This window comes from Cyprinodon tularosa, unplaced genomic scaffold (assembly GCF_016077235.1).
Source record: "Cyprinodon tularosa strain WSP-4 unplaced genomic scaffold, ASM1607723v1 ctg329, whole genome shotgun sequence".
NCBI classification, from domain to species: domain Eukaryota; kingdom Metazoa; phylum Chordata; class Actinopteri; order Cyprinodontiformes; family Cyprinodontidae; genus Cyprinodon; species Cyprinodon tularosa.
This window is the reverse complement of record NW_024039040.1, coordinates 503167-529016: the sequence shown is the minus strand read 5'-3', so window position 1 is coordinate 529016 and position 25850 is coordinate 503167. Positions and strand designations below refer to the sequence as shown.

Below are 25850 nucleotides of genomic sequence, written 5' to 3'. Positions count from 1 at the left end.
GACCCCCTGCAATTGGGTTATCACCTTGGAGTTGAAGATGCTATCATACACCTGCTTCAACAAACCCACTGTCATTTAGACGAGTTGAACGTCACTCTGAGGATCATCTTTATGGATTTCCCTAGTGCATTTATCTTGCTTGATTTACCTTTTCTGAAACTCCAGAAGACTGAGTTGGAGGCATTAACGGCCTAAATCAAAAATCAATGGCCTAAACAGGTAGTCAGCATTACAGGAGCACCACAGGGTACGGGTGGAACGGTTCACAAAATCCACGGTTCGGTTCGATTCACGGTTTTGTGGTCACGGTTTTCGGTTCGGTTTGATTCGGTATATGTTGATTGTTACACCGAAATCCCATAAACATTTATGAAATTAATGAAAAAATCCCCCAAAAAATAATGGTTTGTAATTATTTTAAATGATCCGCGGAAACCCTGGTTATTTCCGTATGTTTTGCTGCTTTGAATTTAATCATCTCGCGCATGCTCTCTACCATCTCCAAGGGACTCAGAGGGGAGCAGACGGGAGCTGTAGGCTTTGCTTTGAGCAGCCGGTCTGGAGCGCAGCGGGGCGGAGTGGGGGTTGCTGACGGAGTATGAGGGATTTCGGGGTTAGCATGACATGTTGCTGTTAGCATAAACAAAACTTGTTGCACAATGCTTGCACACTGTTGCACTTTTATCCACAACTGTCTTTCCACCGTCATCGTAGGTCACTCTAAATGCAAAGCGCTCCCATACAGCAGACCTATAAAGTGCTGCTGGCGCGTCTTCCAACTCCTGTTCTTTCCCACTCGCCATTCCGACACAATTCTCCACAACAACTGATTTTTTTCCCTGCTACACCCGGCTACGCTGCTTCGCTTCTTCTTCTTCTTGTTTACTACTGGTGGTTGGCTTTGGTCGCAGTACCGCCACCTTCTGCTCTGGAGTGTAAACGCTTCGCCTATGAGGAAAAGGAGCAGCGCATGAACCGAACGAAACAAACACGAACCGAACCGAGACAGTCGAACCGAACAGTTTGGACGGTTTTCATAAATCGTCCCATCCCTACCACAGGGGAGGGAACTCTTACCCTTCCTATTAACTCTGTACACTTTAGACTTCCAGTACCAGACAGAGTCCTGTTATCTGCAGAAATATTCGGATCACTTTTGTGTGTGTTATAAATTTTTTCCTGTGTTTGAATATACTAAAGGCCAGGGACAAAAGGTTTTTTAAGACATAACCCTCCGCTCTCCTGCTGCCTTAGGGCTGCCTTAGGCCATAAAGATTCTTGGTTGTAGGGTTACAGGCCTTTATGCAACAATAAAATCTGTACTATAGATTTTTAGCTCTAGACTCTCCATTTGGAGTACCCTATTCTCCATTCAAAACTCCATCTTGCCTTAACATAATTTTTATGTCGATAAGAAATATTTCACTTTCATACCAGAAAAATAGGGTTGAACACAATTCAAAATCTCACATGTTTTTCCATTTCTTACTTTCCTCCACTGCTTTAACCATCTTAGTTCTGATTGTTCTGCCTTTGAAAATACACACTCACACAGAATGCTTTCATCTCTGTTTTTTCTTTTATATATTTTTCTGTTTTTGTTGCTCCATCCTCCTCCAGCCTGAGGTCTGAGTCCTTCTCTGAGAATATTTTGCATAAATCAGAACAGCTCCATCCTGTAATGTAGATGAAGTAGGTTTGATTATACAACAGAAACATGCCTTTTTTATTTTTTGGCCTTATTTGTCTGTATTGCATTGACCTGGAGGACTGAAAATCTGTGATAATTCTATGTGCTTCATATCTTTTGCTGGCAGCCATTAAACTGTTTCAGTGATGAGAAGGAAGAGCTTTTAAAAATTGTCATTTATTGATGCAAATTAAGGAAAAAATACATTTGTTGTGGTCAGGCAAAATTATAGCTTGTATTTGTTACCACCTGCAATCTCTTTAAAAATTACCCCCACCCCCAAAATGCTCAAGACAAGTTTTTTGGATAGCACATTTTAGCAACAAGATAAAAACAAAATAAAGCTTATGTGAGCCATTTCACACATGCATGGTAAAATATACTTGTTTTTCTACAAACCTTGAAAAAAAAAAAAAACACCTGCCTTCAAAGCAAAGCTGCCTCTCCCTGTCTAAAAACCACCAATTTCCTGACATTGTTATATAACACCACTTCTGAAGGGTGAACAAAGTCCAACCAGGCCAAAAGCAGATTTTTTTAAGATTTAAACAAAAGTAATGATGCTGCACTGTGCAGATTATCTGCCAAAAAAAAAGAACTTCATCTCAAATTTGAGCTGGGCTTGCTGCACTCTTCCTCACATTACCACTATTTAGGAAGTGGCAACTTGTTTTTTTCTGGGTACAGCAGGGTAAAAGTAGGTGCTTCCTGGAGGGGGAAGTCTTACATAGTTATCCTCCAACCCCTCATCTTCAAATGTTAGGGAGGGGGTGTTGCTCAGACAGCAGGATATCTCAGAGATAAACAGATTAATCGAAATACGGTACCACTCTGTGCATGGTTTAGATGAATTGGTAGCATTATATAATAGTTAAAAGCATCAGAAGGTTGGTTTGGCATGATATAGCATTCAAAGCCTATATTCTGAGATACAGAGTCAGTGTATGGACTTAAGAAACTTAAGTTATGTGGTTTACTATCTGATGGGTGAGTACTGTAGTCCTTTAATCCTGAAAAGGGCTTTGGGTGACACGCCACCCAGACGTTGGGCCTGAAGAGCAATCTCTACCTCTAGTAACCACAATTACAGTATGTGCGGACTCTTTAAAGCTACAGTGTGTAATTTTCAGCGACATCTAACGTCAAGACTGCAGACCGCAGCAACATGAACATCTCCCCCCCACTGCTTCTCCCCCCCAACAGTACGGCGAGCGTTACGGGACAAAATGTCTTCCACGACGTCCACATCACCTACCTTCTCAAGTGATGAGGTTTGTTTACATAGATAATTTTACAGATAGTATTTCATTAGTCTGTGTAGGGTATAGATTTCATGTAGACTTAAAATAATAAATATAGTTAATCTCTCTCAACTTGCCGTAGTTACTTTCGAGCGTAATGGGCGATCTCGCAATCGCTAGTTTGTTGGCTCTGCGCTGCCGTAGCGCAAAGATGTCTGCCTCCATGGCTGCGAGACCCGCTCCTATGTAATTATAAATAACGAATTCTAAGGCAACGCAAATATTAAGGTTAAGAGGCTGAGCTCATAGATGATGATAAATAACATAGTTATGTATAATATATTACATTTCTGACTGTCTATCCCTGTAATTATTACACACTGTTGCTTTATCACTCTACCCTTTGCTCCAAAAATAATTACTTAGGTATTATTTTGATTCAAACTGAGAAAGTTATTTAAAATTCATAAAGGTTTTTTTTTTCTTTTACACATCTACTGAGCACCAGAATTAGTTCGCAGTCACCCAGTGGTATTTTAATGTAGAGCCATGCGTCATCTACATATTTATGGTTACTTGTGGCATATCACTAAAAACCTGACAAAATGTATGCATTTATTATCTGAATCATATCAAACACTATGACAGGCTAAACTATGTTCAAGAAAGCTTTGGGTAATATCTAGAGAAAGCAGAAGGAGCTTAGGTGATGTACAATTTCTTCAAAACTTTTGAAATTGATTTGCTATAATAATGATAATTCTGCCTACTGAATACAACATTGGTACTAAACGGTACAGATGTACAGAACTTTGGTAATTTTCTGAATTCACCTAACACAGTTAGAAAATCAATAAAGTATTTTAATAATAGCTGTCATATGTGTTAATGTGTTATTTTCACCTAATGTTGACAACAGTTGCTTGGAGATATCAGACCAGACCGAAGATGCAAATATGGAGACGTCTCAAATTAATATTAAGACCACCGATGTAAGAGTAAGGGTAGATGCAACATGACAGGGCAAGTTAAATTAAAATTAAAGAATAAAGCCTAGATTAGATTAAATTAAAGTCTAGATTCAGGTCCTAAGTCTACTGATGTTAGGGGTTGTTTTACCAATGCAACAGGTTCCTCAGTTCTATCTTGTTAAAGAACAATTCAACAATAGTGGAACAGATTTCAAAGAAAGGCTGAGGAGGTTTAAGGAGCACAGAGTAAAGCTTCCTCTTCTTGAGATGCGGTGCATGTGACAGTTGTCATTTTTATGAACTCTGGATGAGTAAACTGAGCAAGACTCTGTATTTCTGGCATTACAGAATCTTTGACTTTTATAATATTTCCTATAGCTTTTATTTTATTTTTCTTACAGAAAAATAAATAATTTCTGTATTGCATAGATTTTTTTTTTTTACGGAAACACTGAAGAAAGACAACACATAACAATTCTGGTATTTATTCTTAACATACAAGCAGAACTGTGCTAATTACAAAAGGACTCAAACTGAGAATGCAAACATGCAAAATATCAATTTTAAGTTAAATCAAATAAAAAGTTAAATTAACAAATTTGTTAACAATTTAAAAAAATTAACAATTTGTTAATTTGTTTGTAACAATTTGTTTCAAAAGGAAAAGTAAACCTCAATTGTGGCGTACTGAATGGCCAATGTCCCTTAATCTTCCTCCTTATCTGCACGTTTGCATTGGAAAGCATCTTGATTATTTTTAAAAACAAATGTTTTCAATCACATTCACTTACTTCAAAAAATAAGTGCTGAATATCTTGTGTATTTACCATAAAATGTAAACATCTGCAAGCAATGGTCTTGCTTGTCTCTTCTTGATTATTGAGCTATGAAAACCTTCAGAATCTCTGGAGTGATTGATATATTACCATTCTCTTTTATAATTTTTGTTTTATTTCCTTCTAGAATTTTTAATCTGGAGGAAAAAAATAAACATCATATCTACAGAAAGGCTCAAGTCTAAATCTATTTAAAAACAAAAAACAAAACAAAAATAAATTAAGACAGAATCACACCTGTCCATCCCAGCAGCAACTGCTCCGATTTTGACTTTCCAGTGTTGGTCATGCTTCTGACAAAGTTATGGTGTGCTGCAGTACCAGAAGACTAAATAAACTAATTCCTGGTCATAATATTATTCATTAGTTCTGTTAGGAAATGTATTAAGCTCATCCTGAATTAAACTTTAAAGTACTAGCAAAACCCATAGCACTTATTTTTGGCATTGATTCTTACATCCAAATTACAGATTCATCTTTGATGATGCCAGAAAACACAGTAGTGTGATGTTGAAATGAGTAAAATGATAATTCAACCTGGAAAGACTCACACAGAGAAAAGCTGCCATTACCAAAATTTTATCACGTTCAATGCAGTATTTTTAAACAATGCCAATCCACAGCACGTGCCACCAAGTGACTCCACAGAGAAAACCCAACTCGTTAACATAGTCAGGTTGGTGAAAATTTTCTATCTAAAAAAACGTATCTAAAAGCAGCTGATTGCATGAACTCATAGACTCTCTGCAATCTCTCACCCCAAGCATGCATATAGTGGCAGTGGAGAGGAAAACTCAATTTTAACAGGAATAAAACTCCAGCAGAACCAGGCCCAGTGTGAGCATCCATCTGCTGAGGCTAACTGGGGTTCAAGGAGGTTGAAACAGATATAAAGATATTGACATAAATTAAATGTTATTTGGTGCTTGGGACCCGGCAGAAGACTTTGATGCTCTGAATTGACACTCGCTTGGATGAGTAAACTGAAAAAGGACTAGTGTAGTCTTCCCCCGGAAAAGAGTACTAGGGCCATGCTGGAGTCTGAACCCCCAAACATAGGGAATTAGTGGAGAGAGAGGACAGAGTGGTTAGGGAGGAGAGTTACCTGAAGGGAGGTTTTGAGTAGACTTATGCAAAAAGAGGGTCTGGTGAAGATTGAATAAGAGATCCGCTTAGCAGTGAAATGCATTGATGATGCGCTGAGTGGGAAGAAAATGCGCCGAAGATGTGCCAAAGTAGGAAGGAAAACTCAATAGGAAAAGAAGCACTAAAGGTGCACTGAGCAGTGAAATGGTTTGATGATGCATTGAGTGGCAAAAGCGCTGATAACACGTAGATTTGTGAAATCCAGATGATGTGGTGATCATGTGCTGTCGATGCACAGTTGATGGACTAAGAGGATGGATGTGCTGGAGCTGCCCCAAGAGGAGAACGAAGATGTGAAGATCATGCTCCAAGAGGAGACATACAGGTGAAATACTGAGAGGACACCAATGAGACGTGAGACTCTGATGATGTGTTGGCTATGAGTGCATGCAAGAGTACAGTAACTGCATGGTTGTGAATTTTAAGAGGATATGAAGGTCAGACAAAGGGAGAAGGAAGTTATAGAGGCTTCTCACCATGTTATTTGTTGAATGTGCTTACTTAGGATGAGAGAACTTTGGGGTCTGAGAATTTGATGAGTCGGTATTCCTATTAACGGATTGGTAGGATGATTCTTTGAAGTAACCTTGAAAAGAAGATTCACTTAAGGATTTCAGAGAAAGTTGAAAACCTGAACCGAAGGATAGAGGGTGGAATTTTTAACAACCCTGATGAGAAATATCCTCCAAGACCTGAGTGTTGTGATGTGATGCGGGCGCCTGCCTTGATGTTAGCCTGTTTTGAAGTAAAAAAAAGCATTACCAAAGAAAATATAAATTCATCTTAACCAACTATCAAGAACTACATTATAAAAATGGAAATCAGAGTGGCCAAATGCAAACATAATGCATATTAGACCCATGAAAATCAAAATCATTTAGTAAGGACCAGAGGATTTAATTAATGCTGCAGCCACTGGCTGAAAATGCACATAGTTGACATTTTTTGCTGTACCTGTTGGAGACAAAAGTGCTGAAGCAACAGAAGGGAAAAAACAAGTCTTGACAAAATACGTCTCACCTTTGGAGAATTGGTGTTGGGCGTCTGCGAGCTGGTTGAGATAAAAGGAGCCAGGTTGCCTGCTAAACAATGGCTTGGACGAAAGATGGAGGCTTATGCGGAAGGAGGCGAAAGTGAAGGCGTGACGGAGCTACGAATCTCTGCAGGCAAGCGAAGAGTTGAAACAGAGTGGTTAAGCCTCAGATGGAACGTCAGCTGAATCAGGCCTCTCTTAAGCTCACTTAAAGTTGTAGGGAAATAATTTTTAAATGCCAAATCATTCTGGCCTAAGCATGTATATAAATATACTCTTTAGCAGATGATATTATCCCAAAAATTTGAAAATTTCTATTTAAAAAAAAATCCTGTCCTAAAATCGGTGTTTTTTTTTTTTTTTTTGTTATCTTATACGGGCTATTTAATTATATTTGGCCAATCATATATCAATGGTCATTTGTCACTGACATCTTTTTGGTCACAGCATCTTAATTCATATGTCGCAGCTAATATACGCAATGGTTGAAATAAGAAATAAGAATAATTTACTTTTCCATTGAGTTCCATCCCAGTGTTCATAGGGATGGACGTCTGTGTCTTCAGCAGGCGTAGAGCTAACAGAACTGGCAGAGTTGCGAGGCAAGGGCTCAAACATGTACGGCTGTAAGCCTTCTACACTAAACCAAGCTTCTGCCGCCCTGGCGTCCTCTTCCACAACATCTTCTTCCCTTCTTTCCTCCTCTAAATGAAAACTGTATGATGGGGGAGACTCAACCACGACATCCAACACAAAACTCTCCTCCTCTTGCATGTTTCCGCTGTCCATACGTTCCTTGAGAGTGTCGTTTCTAAGTCATCAATGTAGTGCTAATTGGTCCCAATGTAATTTCCCTTTGTGAACGCACTAAGTTGCTAACTGGTTCGCAAGATACTTCCGAGAACCTTCTTGATCCTTGAGCCCTCTTGATAAACGACCAATCGCATTTACTTTATTCACTGGTGTGAAGTTGTGCACCACTCGGGAGAATTCGGAAATGCAATGGTTGGAACAGCCGTTTCTGTACGACTTTAAGGGTGAGCTTGTTGGGATGCATCCATTTAAGAGCCGGGAGATCAGTGTGAGGGGCCTATAGGTGCTGAGGGCTCATGAACGAGGGACTGAGACTTGACATCAGATTCAAAAAGACAAAAATGAACCGCCTGACGACTGAAAGTTCACTGGCGTGAAAGTTTGCTTGCCTGCGGGCTATAAGCTTGGCAAGGGGCTAAATGAAGGGGATCTTGTAAGATGATTGGCTTCAGAGGAGGTGCGGCCCCAACGATGGTTTGAATGAGGGACATCATAGGTGGTTCAGATGAAGCTCATAAAAGTCTTGCAGGTAGAATTTTTGCCTAAGCTTAATAACGTGCTTTATTGATTTTCTCTGAAAGAATAAAGAATATGAAAAATAGAGCTTTACAAAACTGATAACAGAACATTCTCTTAAAATTTTAGCTTTTTAAGAACATGTTAGATGTTCCCAGAGAGCATTTTCTCATCTTTAATGGTAGCCTTCAATGTTGATTACAAAGCAGCTGTATACAACAGCTTTGCAAATCTATCACGTCTATGTGTTACACGAGAAAGAAAACAACCCACAGGGACTGGCAGGCAAATGTAAAAACAGCTTTAATGACGTGAGAAAAGTCATGGTTATCACCTCCCCCCCTCAGTCTGCATCTTGGAGAAAAATAACCCTCAATTTATTTTGTAAGGCTCTGAGGCGGCATCCACAAAGCGAAGAAGATTGCTGATAAAGGTGAATGTTGAAAGGGATCCATCCTTCATGGCTTTTTTTCCTATCCTACCTTTGTCTTTTTGGAACCAGATAGTATGTATTATTTGTGGAAATAGAGTGATAGGATATTCTGTCTTTTACTCTATGAAGACATTTGCATGCATCTCTTATGCACTAAGTACCTGATCTTCAGAACGTTTGCGCATCTTAAATCAGGTGCATACAAGTTTGTATGTGCAGAACAGATCTATAAAAAAGGTGCCTTTGCAGTACAGCAGACAGTGTGTTCAAGCTATTTTTTCCAAATTGGAAACTCAGATGCATTAGCAGTTTTTGCATCTTTTTCAGTATACCATGTGCAAATTGACATGCAAAAATATCAGCATTTTTGTTACCACAACGAAGCAGTGGTCCAATGACAGATGATAGAGAGGCACTCTGTGCACATCTAAAAGCATAATTGCCCTATCCAATTTAACAATAGTAGATAATATTAATAAAGAAAAATATTTTTAAAGACCTGGACAGATTAATGGTGATGGACGATCTTTATACAACTAAAACAAGTGGGAACACATGACTTGAACTTAAAGAGGCATTACAGAGTTTCCTACTGATACTGCCACCAGTGACCAAAACACAGAACTGCAGCTCTCTTCTGCTCGCTCTTGTAGGAGTTGACAGGAGTTGTCATTGGTGTCTGAATTGAGCTGCATGCTGGTCACTTCTGAGTATCCACAAAATCCATCTTGAATATATGGCTTCAATTGTTTAATAAGTTTGATCGGTATAACATAGACATGCTTGTCTTGACATATGCAGAAGAGTACAGGAACTTCTGATCCAAAATACATTTAGGGAAAATAAACTGAAGGTTTATAGATGCATCGGCACTGAACCAGTGAGGTGTCAGCCTGCTCATCAAATCATGTTTTCAATGGTTAAGGGCCAGTTAATAAAGGCTATTTGAAAAAAATAATAATAAAATATTACAAAATGCCTCTTAGATATCCTGATATGTTTATAAAAAAAATAGTATCATAAGAGCCTGCAAAAGGAAACATCCTCCCAGTGCGCATCTCATCCCTTCATTTCTCTCACGAGTTATTAAAACATAACCAAACACAGTAGAGTGTTATGTTATATATTTCTTTTACATTTTTATTGTCCCTTTTAGGAATGACTTTCTGTTCAATCAGCAGTCCTTTTCATGACTGTTCAGACCATAACATGACAGTTTTTTTTACTTTTTTTCACAAAAGAAGTGTATGAATTGGCTCATACTGTATTTTCAAAGAAAGTAAATGTTGGATTTTTATCTATCATTATAAGTACATTATAAGTAATAGAATGAACTGAAATGAGCAAACTTTTCAGTATTTAATGACTCTGTATTATCAGGTTTACTTTTTGAGTTTAATTAGTCAAAGAATCTTTTGGTAGTATGGTTAATTATAACATATCCCCTAAATCAAACATGTTTTTAACCATCCATACCAGGTATTGAGTAACTTTTATGGATCCAGGGAGTGTTTGTGTAATGTGGGGGTACGTGTCTTTTGTCAGATGGTGAGTAAAACATTTACTTATTTGAACAAAGGAGGGACAGACGTTTTTATGGTGAGGACATTTTCCCTGTACTTAATGGTGGGGAACAGTGCTGAGGACACCGTGCCTTTAAGCCCTCAGGATGTGATCGGACTGGTGAAAGGGAGCTCAGAGAGTAAGACAGTCAGACGGTGATGCAGCTCTGTTTGAGACTGTCAGAAGGATTGTTTCATGCTTGTCTTTGTGACTGGAGAGGGAAGACAGTTACATTGGCCGCGTTTGTGAAGCTGTTCTACAGCTTTGTGCAGTGAGCTTAGCCATAGGTGAAAGACAGTTTAAACAGGTGGGTGTGATGGTGTGTGTACCTGTCTAGCCCTCAGAGTGAGGACAATTTTTCCAATTTCACCATCAGATTGAGGACCAGTTGTTGCAAAGTGAGGAAATGTTGCTGGTCTTCACAAGCTATTTTGCTAATGGTTAGGTTTAGGGCTAAGGTGTCAATTGGGTTAGGGTGAGATATGCATTGATAATGGTTAGGTTTAGGGTTAATTTCAGGGTTAGGGCATAGAAAGGGTTGAAATGACTGAAAATCAATGGGAGTCAATGCATGGTCCTCACTACATATAACAGAACAAGTGTGTGTGTGTGTGTGTGTGTGTGTGTGTGTGTGTTTGTGTGTGTGTTTGTGTGTGTATATGCATGGCTGTGAAACAACTAAAGCAGAAAAGAGAGCAATGTCTGTTCTATTTCATTAAAAAAGACGGACCCTGCTAATTTGAAATGTACTTATTAAATGTATTTATTCAAAAAGTATTCTGAATGCAAAAACCTATATTCAGTTTATCTATCAGTATGAAAATCAGAATATTATTATAATATCTTTAAGAAATGCACCACAAGTCAAAACAAGACAGAAGAAAACATCAGAAACTAATTTGCATATTGTAACACTACAACATATTACAGACAAAGCACCACTCACAAAAAACAAAATTACAAATATGCATATTGCATAGTGTTGATTAATAATAACCCGATTGTAATTTTCTATATTCAAAAACAAAATATAACCCAAAAAAAAGACTTGTTAAATTCTTAAAAATGATCATGCTGATCAAATGACTGAGGCCTTAAAAAGCCAGAAACTGCACATAAACCTCTTATTTCATTTGCAAGGCATTCACAGAGCACATCTGATGATAAACAAAAACCTCCTACTCTTTAAACATAGCAGGATTGTGGAGATTTAAAAGCTGGCCCAACTGTTATACACCATCACTTGGAGGTTGAATGTATATGACAGTCAGTTTACATTTCTAAAAACAGCCCAAAGGACAGGTGACAAAAGTCAAGTAGTGGGCCAAAAAGTATTTCACCTGTATTGACTTAGAGGATCCTCTGTCATTTTAATAAAAACAAAAGGAGATCTTGATCCATAATTAGACTGTATGATGCTGGTTGCGGCCCAATTACCATACCACAGTTAAAAGTAAGGAAGTATCTTCTACATCTTCATAACATACAGAATAGATTAGAATATTATAAACAAAGATTAATTGTAAGAGGTTATAAAATGATTACATCTGGAAGCTATATACAGATTATACAGGAAAATTAGAATATGGATTTTATACATATACATCCATCCATCCATTTTCAGACACGCTTAATCCCAAGTAGGGTCGCTAGGGGTGCTTTTTTTTTTGTGGGGTTATAATACAGGATGAATAAAGATATCCTCCCACACCACAAATTAATCTATTGGCCTCAGTCCTTTAGAGTGTGTGCCATGTAATTTTCATAAATTAAATGTATTTTGAGGTTTCCTTATCAGAGATACTAAATGGCACAAAAACTTAAAATTATTTAAATCTTTATTAAAGTCATTTTTTGCTGAAATATGGAAAAGACACCAAACTCCTATACATAATTAACATTTTACTCAGCAACTGCAGATTCTTCATTTTTGGAATTTGATTTTGTTTTAGCATTGCTTGAAACCAAGAGATAAACCCTTAAAAAATTAATAAATCATTGACAATGCAATGCTTTTTGTTCACATTAAAAGCTGACAAAAACATACAATTTAAGACATCTTTTCTACATGAAAAATCGTTGGACTTTACTGTGAGGTAAGGCAGAGTTACTTGCACAGCCGAGGGAATAAAATACTTAGTCACTGTCCTTTTGTCAGTAAGACCAGATGTTAGGCTTGGCTACTGTACGTTAAAGACTCATGTCCCAGGGGGCATCAAGGCTGCTGGACTAGCGCATAATGCAGATGATGGCTCTTTTGTCTTGGGTGCCATCATCATCAACCATGAGAGTGAGGGTAGCGTGGTGGGTTGGAGGAATCCTAAATATCTTTTATGACACAAAGGGCAGCAGGTTGGTGGCCCTGGGCTGAATGAGCTGTAATTTTGATTGAAAATAAAGGGTTGGTCTTTTATTTTGTTTCTGTCCGTGACCGTTAAAACATAACCTTTTTATGGTTATCCAGCCTATGATGGCCTCCGATGTTGCCATCTGACAGATCTGACAACAGAGATTACAGTATGTCTGTTTTGTTCTGAAAGCATCCAAACAATGGGACAATACTTACTGTTTTGATGCAAATAAAGATGCTATCTGAAATAACTTCTCTGTTAAGGTCCCTGTTATTTTTTATACAGCACTGGGTGATTAGTTTAGTGTACAATAGAGGCTGTTTTGTTCACAGAGGGTTAGAATGAAGCAAAATGGTTTAAAATGAGAAATTGGTTCAATAATTTTGGGCAATATTATACCCTCCTATAGAGTCTGTTTACAGATTGGAAAATTAAGGAACAAAGGAAAGACAAGCAAATTCTTAAAGGTTGGATTTTTGTAAAAAAAAAAAAATTGTAATTTTGATATTTCACTTATCTTGAGGTCTTGAGGGAGAAATGGGGCGGGATCATTAAAGCTTATGTTGTATCGGGTTGGTCCTGGTGAGCAGAGACAAAAGTTCACAATTTACCCGTAGATCTATGTTCCTACCCTCATCTACCCTCATCTATGGGGCTTTTAGGCTTTCGGTCATGCCAGAAAGAATAAGATCCTGTATACAAGAAAACAAAATTATTTTTTTCAGCAGGTTGTCTGTGCTCACCCTTATTGATAGGGTGAGAAGCTAAGTCATCCAGGAAGGACTCAGAGTAGAGCCACTGCTCCTCCACGTTTAGAGGAGCCAGTCTAGAAGGCTCCGGCATTAGCTTAGGACGCCCCCCCGGTGAGGTTCTTCTGGCATGTCCCACTGAATATAGACCCAGATGAAAACACAGGACTTGCTGAAGAGACTTTGTTTTTTGCCTGGTCTGGGAGATAGCCCATGTGGCTGGGAAGAGAGAATACTGGGCCTCCCCAACTTCAGCTGCAACCTCTGCAATAAGCGGAGGATGGATGGATGGATTATGGATGGATGGATGGATAGATGGATGGATATTTCACATTTATGCTCCTCCACCAATCTCATACAGTCCTTGTAAAAGCCCTCAATCTCTTTTCACATCACTTTTTTAAATATGTGCTCAAGATGTGCTCATTGTTGATGTGTTATAACCATCTATTGTGTATCTCAATGCTGATGACCTTAAGCTTCTTCTTTTTTTAAATCAAACATAATCAGTTTCATAAAAGCAGTGACCAATGATTGCACAAGGCGTCCTTGGATAAAGTAATAGATAAGAGATGAACAATCCTGCAAGTACCAAAGTTTGAAAGGCCTTAAATCTTAAAAACTCTCCTCAGTAAAGAGTCTCTCCCAAAAAACTGAAATAGGTTTTGTTAGTCAAAGAAAATAACACTTAGATATGGGGGAGATTTTTCTAGCATTAGCTGTGTCAGGGTGGGGTGGAGGTTTGACAGGACCCAAATGCAGACACTGAAACTGAAGATTTAATAACAAAAAGGATAACAGAAGCAAAAATCCAAAACATAAATTCACAAAAACTGAGAACCAGGAATACTCACAACAAGGGGGCAAAGAAATTACGACAAACCAGCCACAGTGACTGAGAGTAGGTACATATATGGGAGAGAGAAACAAAGACCAGGCTAATCAGCAGATTGGGAGCAGGTGTGAGCAGAGGAGTCTAGAAGGGAGCTAGGGGAAAATAGACTGACACAAGAGGGCAGCAGAGAGCAAACAAGAAATACCTAAGAACTGAAATACATCCAGAAAACACCACAAAACAGAAATTAAAGCAATAAAACTGGAAAACAAAGAAAAACATAGATCAAAGTGAAACCATAAACTCAAAAAGAATACTTAAACAGGACCAAAACCGTGACAAGCTGTTACATGTAGACATTTAAAAAATGCAATATGTCCAAGGTTTGTTTTCATGGGATCATTCAAAAAGTTTAAGGGACTTTTAGTCCCATTACTTAGTAAAAAGACAACTGTGTTTTTTCATATTTTTTGCTGCCCAAAGATTATTAAATAAAAAAATTTTGAAGTCTTATATTTTCATCTTTGCTGATGATACTATCTCTGTTTTCGATATTAATTCAAATAAGAGACAGACTTCCTTAGGGTATGATTAATTTTGTGCTTCACTGTTTTTTTGGTATACATGCTTTAGATAAAAGACCTGCTCCTCATACATACTGTAGTCAGAGTCTTCGATTCAAGTCCTTTACTATATTTTTTCATTATCAAAACAAGATTTGATGTTGGAATACTTTGTGAAAAGCCATTCAGAGTAATTGGAATACTCCATATTTTCAGTGCATTGATGGAAGCATAATTTTCTTTCATTTGGCATTGACAATGTATCTACCTGTGGCTGAGAATGTCTACTGTTCAATTGTTTGGGGAACTGTTTCACACCAACACTTGAAATTATTTTTAAAATCAAATGAAGTTAAACACGATTTTGTTTAAAACAAAATGCTTGTATTTTTTTTTTATATATATTTTTTCCTTAATTGTCTTTTCCTTAACTATCTGTCTTTGAAAAGTCATGTATGATGTAACAGAAAGAATATTCATAAAATGCACATTGCTTACTTTTAATGTAAATAATTTGTTGGAATGCATAGCCTGAGGAAGCTTCACTTCTAACAAATAATACTGACAAAACCTATATGTGTTTTAAACTGAAATTTATAACTTAAATTTCCTTGACTCTAGGTGTTGACTTATAACGGTGTGGCTGTAGCAGATTTACTAAAATTAGATCCCATCTTTAGCCTTGATTTTCTTCAGGGAACCTTCTATGATCCTTTATAAATATTTAGAAAAGTACTACAGATTATTTTGTTTTTCAAGAAACAATTTTAAGGACTTAAATTTATAAAATTCTATTTCTGTTAAGGTAGATAGACTTAAGATATAATAGCGTAGAAGATCCTGTTGATTTCATTACGCAGTACTAGAAATAATATTAAAAACAACCTCTAAATCCAATGGCGTCAGTCGATATTAGGCCATAATGAAAAGGAAAGCACTTAAGTTTTATGCTCCCATTGTCCTGCTTAAATTAAGGACAAAGAACAATAATACAAATCAAAATGTTGATAATAGGGAGAAACACTCCATGAGTAAATAAGGTAATCAAATCATTCATTTTTGCTTAAGATGTTGGGCGATTGGTGCAAACACAGATTAGATGTATAATTTTTGTTGTTGGAAGGACCAAGTGGTTGTTATGAGTAATAGCCTAAAATAATTATATTTGTTGCTAAACTTCCAGGAACATTTTTCTTCCACCTCCAACTGTTTGTGGTGAAGGCAGTGAGAGTTAAGCAGGTGTAGGTCGGGAGAAGTGTTGGGGCGGATGGCGGTGGGGGGTGGCTGGGCTTGATATAAACTGAAAGGCTCAGCTCCCTCCCAAATCACCAACCACAAAACAAACCCCCCACCCCCACCCACCTCGGTATACTGAGTATAGTTGAGGGTCTTCGCCGCCTGCCACCTCCAGCTGTCGCCAAGGGGGACAAAAGGTTGCGTGGGGGTCTCTGTGAAGGAGTTGGGGTTGAGGGTGGTGGGGTATATTGGGCAGGTTGAAAAGAAAGATAGACTGAAGAACCCTTCTCCAGTCCACACACAGCCACACACACACACCCAAGGAAAGACCTTGTCAGCTGCATTAGGCAGCGTCTTTTTTTCCTTTGCCTTTTTTTCCCCTCCTTCAAGCTGATCCACAAATACCAGCGAGATGGGACTGTCAGCTTTTGTGTGCCCATACAGCAAACAAAAAACATAATAAAGCACACGTTATACAAATATTCCTGAAATCTATGCATGAAAAGAAAATGTGTAAACACCTATTTGTCTTATGCTGTTTCACATACAAAGATATAAATATGCAATTGACTCTTTATGAATTCTCTGCCAGCCTTCCCTGCAGCTGAAGGCTTACTGCTGGCTGCCTTGCATCCTTGTTCACCTTCAGCACCTAGTAATTAATCTATTTAAATTCTGTGAGGCCATTCACAGGTCATATCTGTAACAGCACAAACTTTCAATTGTTCGTTTTTGGTCTTAAAATAAAAAAAATAAATAAATAAAAAAAGGTGTGTTGATCAGGAGCTGGGAGGAAGGTTAATAGTCCCAAACTGACTGACTGTGGCCCAATGGGTTGAGTCTAGTCTGGTTCATGTGGTAGAGAACTGCCCTTCAAATGCAGAATTAAGATCTGCACACCAAAAATATAAGCAGGGGCGGAGATTTTATTCCCACTGATATCATTTTACTGTGACAGTGACGCTAATTAGATCAATGTATTGTGCTTGAGGTTTTAATTTGAATTTCTGGGTTGATCCTAAAAAAAAAACAAAAAACAATAGAATAATTTATGGTATCTCTTATTAAGCAGATTCCTGGTAAATCTTCCTCTTTTCCATTATGCAGCTTTTTTGTTTTCTAACCAAGTTCTCCGTGTTTGAATAGGAATATATATTTCTACAAAATTTAATGACACATTGATTCCCTCTCATAACGGTTGTCAATGTGTGGCCAGTGGAGGTTTGTCTTCTCTTGTGGAGGTGTGTTGGTTTGTGGGGCTTAGACCAATAGCTTATCTGAGCTCTATATCTAACCAAAATTATTATTATATCATCATATCACCACTACTTCTAACATATTATAATAATTATTATAATTCTTATTATGATTCTCACTGGTAATCATCAACATGGTCATTTTTATAAATATTAGTACATTATTATCATTATTGGTATTAGTATTATTATCATCATTAGTATTACTGTTGCTGTTGTTGTTATTATCTTTATTATACCACTATCAATGTTATAACCATTTTTACTTTAAATATGTTCATTCCTATTATCATGATCCTTATTATTGATATCACTGTTAGTACAACTTAGAACTTTGAAATTTCATCGCTACTAATTTAAAACTATCTCTATAAACCTTCTACATATACTCCAGCAATAATACATAAGCTTTAAAAAAATCTATTTCTTTTCTTTTTTATCTTTAGGTTTTTTTCCCTCTCTGTTGATGCTTTGCATAAGCTTCACTTTTCAATTGTTTTCATAAAAATATGACTATGATCAATCTACACTGCTTAGCCACCACTTGTATGTTTGTGTTAATGTGTATGTATGGATATTGTCTTTATTTCTCCTCCCTTTCACAATTATGTTATTGCTGACATTTATAAAACTGCCTTTATTCCTAATTCAAGAAGATTAATGGTGGGTAAAGTGTGAAAGCTTAAGGATAAAGAAATTACTTTCATTAGTTCTATTAAGCCTTCCTGTTATCTGTTGAAATTCTCACTCTCTCACAGCCTGTTCATTCACAGCCTGAATGAACAGCTCACATCTCCAAATATGACATAGTCTCATCCTAAATAGCTTCTTACATCTTGGTGCTTCCTCTGACTTCTTTTGAAGCACTTCACTGATACTGAAAATAGCTTGTGCTCTTCTCCACTGAAGTGTGTTTAGCACAGCCTGGTAGCTGTTAAGCATGATGTTTTGGCTCATCTGAGAAGTAAAAGATTTTGCCTTTCTTGTTAAGCAAGTTATCTAAAATCGTGATGATCCAGATGATTTCCTACTGTTATGTAGATGGAGGGATAGGCTTTTGGAGGACAATCTGTTTTGTTTCTAATTCATTTTTGTTAAAAAACGACATTTATTAAATAACAGTTGAATTGATAAAAAGGCAATATTTCATAATTCTCTCTTTTTATTATTTTTTTTTCTCTTTTATACATCACACCCATATCCCTTTTTCTTTTATCTGTCTCTGTGTGCTCTCTTTCCCTTTCTATCCCTGACACCCCTCTCTTTACCCTCGCTTTTTTCCCTGAACTCCTCTTCCTCTCGACTCCTGTCGGCAACATGTGGAGCCATCACCATGGCAACGAGGGGAGGTGACATGTGCGCTAGACAGGCAGGGAATGGAGGGAGGGATGGGAGAAATATAAGGAGGAGCCCCATGGAGCACTTTGTAGTTTCCCTCTCTCTCTGGAAGTAAAGAAAAAAGCATCTCAGTCGTCCATGTGGAAGCGATGGATGCTGCCGTCTCCAGTTCCTCTTTTTTTTTTTTTTCTCAATTTACTTAAATGCATCCAGAAAATAACTGGAGATAATTCATTCTCCTCCTTTTAATTATTTTTTAGCATATGGAAAAATGAGAAACCAAAGAAGTTTCCTTTCCGTTTTTTGGTCATCTTCAGTGAGGTAAGGGGATGATGGGAGGAGATAAATCTCTCTCCATCTCCCACTTGCTCTCTCCTGCTCCTCCTCCTCCTCCTCTGCTGCTAGTGAGGTGCTTTCTGTGGAACCAGAGTTGAACTGGAAATAGGAGAAGGAGAAGCTTTCCAATACATCTCCTAATCATGGATTTTTGGTAGGATTGGCTTTCATTTGTGTTTTTTCAACATGTAATATTATTTAATTCTATTTGAAGCTGTACATTTGCCTTCTTTAAAGTCTAGTAAATCTGAGGAGTCAGATTGCATTTGTTAAGTCTAATATGGGGCTCTGTCCTCTGAGTGAATTTTTAGAATTTCCTTGATTTCTGTTGCAACATTTGTACTCCATTTACTTGTATGAAAATGACTTTTATTAGTGGATGTGCATATATTTGTCAAGATGCATGTGTAGTGGGAGTAACCTTAGAGTTCAGACACAGGCAGACTGATAGCTCCCCCCGGCTCAGGGATTTCACGCATCTGCATCTCACCGTAACGCTGTAATAACAGTCAGTTTAATGGGATTTGCTGCTGTTTTCATTTTCCCAAGAAACCGCTTTGCACCGCAGAATGTGCAACATTCAAATCACACTTTGCATTTCTGTAATCTTTGCAGGCAGTCATCTTAGAAATCTATGCAAGTCTACCTTCAGGTTGTGGTCTCACCTAAGAATTTTCTGTGCTATTTTAAAGAAGTACGAATTTCAAGTTTCTAATTTGATGAATTTGATGTTTTAGTTCAATTGATCAGCTTTTATGTGTATGAAGCCTGCATGTGTGTGCATGCATCTTGTGTGGAATCCCAATAGCTTTTGGAGTTTCTGTGCATTTCTGTTTGCTGAGATGTTCGTTTAACACCAAGCTGAACTTTTTCAAATGCCCAGGATGAATCAGTGGTGAGGGACAGATCTTTGTTTCCTCCTGCAAGTCATCGCAGAGGAAAACAATAGTGGTTTGCCCCCCTCTGACCCTTTCTGTTATTTTTTCTTTTTTTTTTTAAGTCACCCTGAATAAGCCAAAGCCGTGGAAATCCATCTGCCTTTTGTCTATGGAAGCCGGGCTAATCCACACCCCTATTCATACAAACACACACACCTAAACACACATCAACTGCCCCTAAAGCATTAATCCGGGACGTCTTGATAACTTAAAAAAAAAAAAAAACACCTTAAGTCTTGCCTTTTTAATTTTTTCCACTAAATCGTAAGTTCTTGTGAGCAAAGCAAAATATGCTAACTACGTATATTATAGTCATTAATACTAAAGTTGGTAGTATAATGGATAGTGGAATTTTAAATTAATCTTCTTGAATTCAGTATTTTCTGTCTTTGGTTTATTCCTATTTTGCAAAAAGATGAATCCGGAGGTAGATTGATGGCAGAAGGCATCCTGTCTGGGTTGAATGAAGACTTCTTAAAATTCCACACTCGTGATGAGATAAAAAAATCTTCTGTCAAATTGTGTATGTGAAACAAAAAGATTTGCAATTACAATGAATTTTGTAAGAGCAGATGGACAATAGGGGGTGGAAGCATGGAAGGGAATCCCTTCAATTTTTAGCATTTTTTCGGGTGGTGGTTTTCCTTATTTGAAAATCCCCGAATTAAAACACAATTATTATTATTATTTCTTCCTACGAAAAAAATAGTATATCTTAAAATGAATTACTTTACATGAATGTATGTGCATAAAATGAATATTTTCTTCATGTTGGTAGACATAGCTCCCCCATTAAGCCACTGTGAAATGTAATTTAAGTAAGTGTTAAGCCACAGGAGGGATAACAGCGAAAGGCCACGAAGCTGCAGAGCTGAGCTGATAACCTCTTATTATTCGACACGTATAGCACGGTATAGATAGCACACGTAGATGGAGATAGAGGTATTAACATACTCGCCTTGAGCTGCACATCACAGAGCAGACTGCACGGTTTGATGCATGCATGTGCATATGTGAGTGTTCCACCTCCCATCTGGAGCAAACATTTCATTCTCCATCATTATGAATTTCTGCTATGTGTCTTAAGCAGCATTCGCAGAATGGCTGCATGTTTTTCATCAGCGCCAACACACACAAACCCCTTCAGTCCCTTACTGTTACTAACAACAGCAACGAAACTTGATTAAGCAGGTGGGGTCAGGCAACATTTGTTTGAATCAATAGACAGACATGCTAGGCAGCCATGATAAAGAGAGCTGAGAATGAGGTGGAATAGGTGGGAGGAGGAAGAGGGGGAAGTGTGCTTTGGAAATGCCGGCATCTGTCCCGTGAAAGATGACTGAGCTGTTACAGTTAGAGCCCTGAATTATGGACCATTACTTGCCGTGCAACGCGATGGCTCTCCATGAAACCTAATTTGACAAAACAATGAGATGACTCAGGGAGGAAAATGACAAATGAATTTATTTGGTCCGCAGTATTGTGGGTTTGAAGAGGGGGAGGGAAAAAAAAAAGAAAAAAAAAATACATTTAACCAAACATTACTTTGCTGGAAGCGTGTGGGATCAGCAATAATTCATTATTAATGGCCGTGCCAAGCCCACAACACTTACAGACTACTGCTCAGCCACTTTTCTTCATGATGCCTCTTTAAAGGCTGCTTATTCTGCTGCAATCTTTTGCATTAAAATCCCATTAATAAAAAGAAACAATGAAAAAAAAGCAATCAATTTCTTCTACTTTTACAGTTGTCTGTATTAATATGTGCAGCCATAGAGGTGTAATGTAATTATCCTTCTTGCATTAAGTTTGAATTATATTTATAAACTGCCATCAATGGTTTTAGTTGAATTTTCCTAAGAAATCCCTCCTTCTCATTTGCTTTGTGGTTCGTCACATTACAACCAGCTCTCACAATGCACCCGAAATCTGCACAAGAAAATTGGACACCCCGCAAAGCAGCGGACAAGCGCTGACCCTCACTGAGGGTCTTTCTGCGGCCGCTCTTTATTAAGTGCTGAATGCAGCAGCAGCCATGAATGCGTTCATACAGGAGGGGGGTTTGAGTGAGGAATTATCGAGTGTTATGCTGGTGATGGTGTTGAGGAAGGAAGAAAGGGTAGTCTTGGCTAAGGGGAGTGGCACCCTGAAATCTCACAAGAATTCCCGATTTGTGTGCGGCACTCCTTTTTTCCCTCTTCCTGGAGTTCCCTCTGCTGACAGGCAGGCAGGAAGGACTCAGGAGGACTTGTCCCCCTTTTCTCCCCACTGCATTGCTCTCAAAGCCTCCATTCCATTAACTTACCACGCTGCTCCTCGCCTAATCTCTGTGACCTCTTCAACTGAGGGACAGGTTTTTTTCTCCCTTCTGTTTCACCCCCCTCTGTTTTCCTCTCAATACAAGCGAAAACCTGCTGCTTTTCTCAGATGCAAAGAAACCCAGCGTCGCAAACTAGATTTCCCAACGTAAAAAGCAAAAAAAAAGGGGAAGGAATCGCTTTTGCAAAAACGAGACGAGCTGCTTCTGCTATTGATTTCTGCTGAACAGTTTTTGTCATGCTTGTTATTGGCAGTGCAATTTGCAGCTCCCCTCCTTTTGGTTCTTGCCTCCGTCTTTGTTGCCAACATTGTTACGCTGCATGTTATTATAATTATTGTTATAAGGGGAAATTATGTTAGCTTTTGTTACCTCGTAGTTTGTCACTTCAAAAGAATCATGCAATAGGCCCTGAAAAAGAACAGCAAACAGCAGTTTGGAACTGCAGCACTTAATTAGGAGCTCAATAAAACACTATTCCTCTTCTGCAAATTGTTGTAGGGTTTTTTTTTTCGTTTTTGATACACAATTATAAAGCGGGGCAGGCTTTCATCATGTATATTGTCTTCATTTTCCTATTTGGAGAATTATATTGGACTGGAAGGTCTTTCTTTTAATCTCTACTTGTTTGCTGAGGGATCTGATCCTCAGGTATTGTTAAACTACAGCCGGGGTCAACAGACCATCCTTAACTTCTATTTGGATGTACCTGTGGATTAACTGAGGTTTGTAGAGCTGCCTTATGAAGTGCAATGTATTAAGTAAAAAGGTAGATTAAAGAAATGATCTTTATCATGCAAAATTTTATGCAGGTTTTGCCGACTTTTGTAAATTTCCTTCTAGCAGGGGGAATCATTAGTATCAAAAAAAGCTTCACGCTCTTATTGGGTTTCACACAGATTATCTTGTCAGTTAGCCTTTTTTGGTCTGTTTTTGCGGATGCTTTAATCCAGGGGCATCAAACAGCATGCCGTTGCGCTCCAACAGCCTGCAGGGTTGTTCCCGTCCCACACACTGCCAGATGTATCCCAGATTAGTTCCTCTTGTCTGACTGATCAGGAAAATCACCTGAAAGCATGCTCACTTTTAAGTGGATGTTTTGTACCCCCCTGCGGTTCAACCCCAAATCATACAATTTTTAACAAAGTGGATGAATCAGGACTCTTTACAGAGGAGGAAGTAGCCGTGGAACAATTTGCACTCAATTTATCTGGAAAGAACCCAAGACCTTTAAAAAAAACTGTTTAGATCAAAGCTAATTGTAACTGTTAAGCTTCACTCAGAGCAGTCATTTATTACATTTAGTGCTAACTCGGAGGGTGATTGTGTGCCCAATACTTCTTAGATTCTGTCACTAATACTGTAGCACCTAAATTAATTCATCTTAACACATATTTTATGCAGCCTTTACTTCAGTGTAAAACTACCAATCTGTTTGCTGTTAAGGTGAAATACAGATAAGCTCCATGCTAAGCCCGCAAAACATAATGTAAATTTGAAAATGCTTTTTTTAAATATTTTTTTCCTCTACAGCCATCTTTTAAAATCCTTTATTCTTTAGTCTTTTTCTGTCAGAGTTTGTATTCATAAACTGCAGGAATTCGTTTTCTTTATAACATTTTTATTATCTTATTAAAACCCTTGCTTCTCTTATTAAAATTACATTTAAAATAAGCAAAACAGAATTCAATATTCCAAGTATTTTTGACCAAGTTTAAAATACAAACACTTAAAAAGAATGGTTATGAATTGGTAAAAATAACAACTGTTACATGTAAATTGCATTGATAGGAGACATGAAAAAAGAGAAAATGCAATTTAACCTACAGATTAATAATTTGGTTCTACAGGGAATTAAATTCAGTGGATTATTCAGACTAAACTGCATGAAATTTGATTTGAAATATTTATTTTATAAATAGCACAAGGTGTCATTTGTTGCAAGTTTATGCTAATTTAAATTAGAATCCTTCATCATTTAACTGACTGCTCAACCCTTCATTGACCAATCAGGAGCTGCAAAATTACCACCAGTGTTTGTCCATTATGGTTAAAATAAACCATTACTCCTACTGGAATGTTTGTTTGTTTTTGGTTTTTTTATCTCTTTTTTAACCATTAAAAAATGATTAGCCAATATGGGATATTTCCGTTTTTATCCACATTTTGTTTAATTTAAGCTTTCTTACAGAGTTAACTATACCACACTTTGTTGAAGCATGAAACTAACCATGTGCAACAGACCAGGAAAGAGACCAAAACTATGAGAATAATTTCTTTCTTCTCCTTTTCACCTAAAGGGAAGCCAGATCAAGCAGATCCCCACCAAGTACAGCCAGGGAGAGTCCACCAAGTTCCTCATCCTCACAGTTGTGTCCATCCTGTGCATCGTCTGTGTGCTGCTGGCCTCCACTGTGGTCTACTGCCTCCGCCACCGCTCTCATCACAAGCTCAAGGAGAAGCTTACCAACCTGGGCACAGACAGTGGCAGCGATGCTACTGCCACCTATCAGGTAGGAGGTGTAACTTGCTCCTCTGAATCCAATGAGACAGCTTAAATTATTTTTTTATATTTTAGTTCTGTGGTTTAATTTTTCATATACCAAACAAAGTACATGTATATTGGTAAAGAAAACAGTCATTTATGTTCTACCAAGCAATGGCTGACTTGTTTTTTTTTTTTTCTTTGGTCTCCTTTTTTAACATAAACTGCTAGATCACTCAAGACATCACTTAATCTTATTTTAGGTTCAGGTCTAATTTCCCAAACCTGGTTATCTCATATTCTTTTTTTATAATCTTTGCTAAATTTTGACACACTAATCAGAGAATTGTGGGTAATTTCTGATTTACAAATTTTAATCTGGTCAATCTCTCTTTAAAAACTAAAATTGACGGCAAAAATAAATGTTTATTTTAATGTTTTCATTAATTATTTGTATTAGGAGCAACGGCATGGATGGAAAAGATCACTTGACAAAATATATCAATATATTTTTATATCATTTTGAAATAAGATTTGATCAAGCGGTCCAACTTTGAAACTTTAGGATCTTATGATGTTGATTTTGAATGTCTTCAGTATGCCTCTGTAGAAAACAGAGCCCTTTTGACATTCCTATTGCATCTGTTATGGTACCTCAGACTCTAAACACCCCACTGGTATTTACTTTCCTGCAATTACAACTTCCACACTGTAAAGTGTCTGCATTATCCCCAGCCATAGTTTCTTGGAGATGTTGCATTTACTTATCTTATTCTTGAGACTGGATGAAGCTGAAAAAACCATCAGCTGTCACCTTGCATATCTAATGCAATCTAATTTGCATACACTGTTATTAATTTAACTAAATCAATAACTATTGACCATTAAGGAAACAAAAACCTGTTAGCTGATTATAAGTTCAGCTGAAAAAAAGAAAACCTTAAATTGTTATTTGGAGCATTATTTGCAACCTTAGTATTAGGGTGTGACTCATCTCTCTTTCATGTCAGAGTGGCGGTTTAGTGGTTAGGGCATTGTGCTCGGCTCCCAGTGGTTCTGAGTTCCAGCTTCACTCCTGCAGACTGCAACTCTGGGTCCCTGAGCAAGACCCTTGACCCCACACTGCTCCATGGGTGCGACAAAATGGTAGCCCACTACTCCCCAAGGGCATGGGTTAAATGCAGAAGTGAATTTCTCCAGCGTG

The 25850-nt window shown here is 37.8% G+C and overlaps 1 protein-coding gene across 1 annotated transcript in view; it reads left to right on the top strand.

The window, feature by feature from the left end:
• LOC119788871 (receptor-type tyrosine-protein phosphatase N2-like) overlaps window positions 1-25850 on the top strand; it is a 299019-nt gene that overhangs the window by 194579 nt on the left and 78590 nt on the right. The window contains exon 13 of the mRNA XM_038293569.1: window positions 24462-24674. Within this exon, the coding sequence (XP_038149497.1) occupies window positions 24462-24674 (213 nt within the window). The remainder of the gene's footprint in view (window positions 1-24461; window positions 24675-25850) is intronic.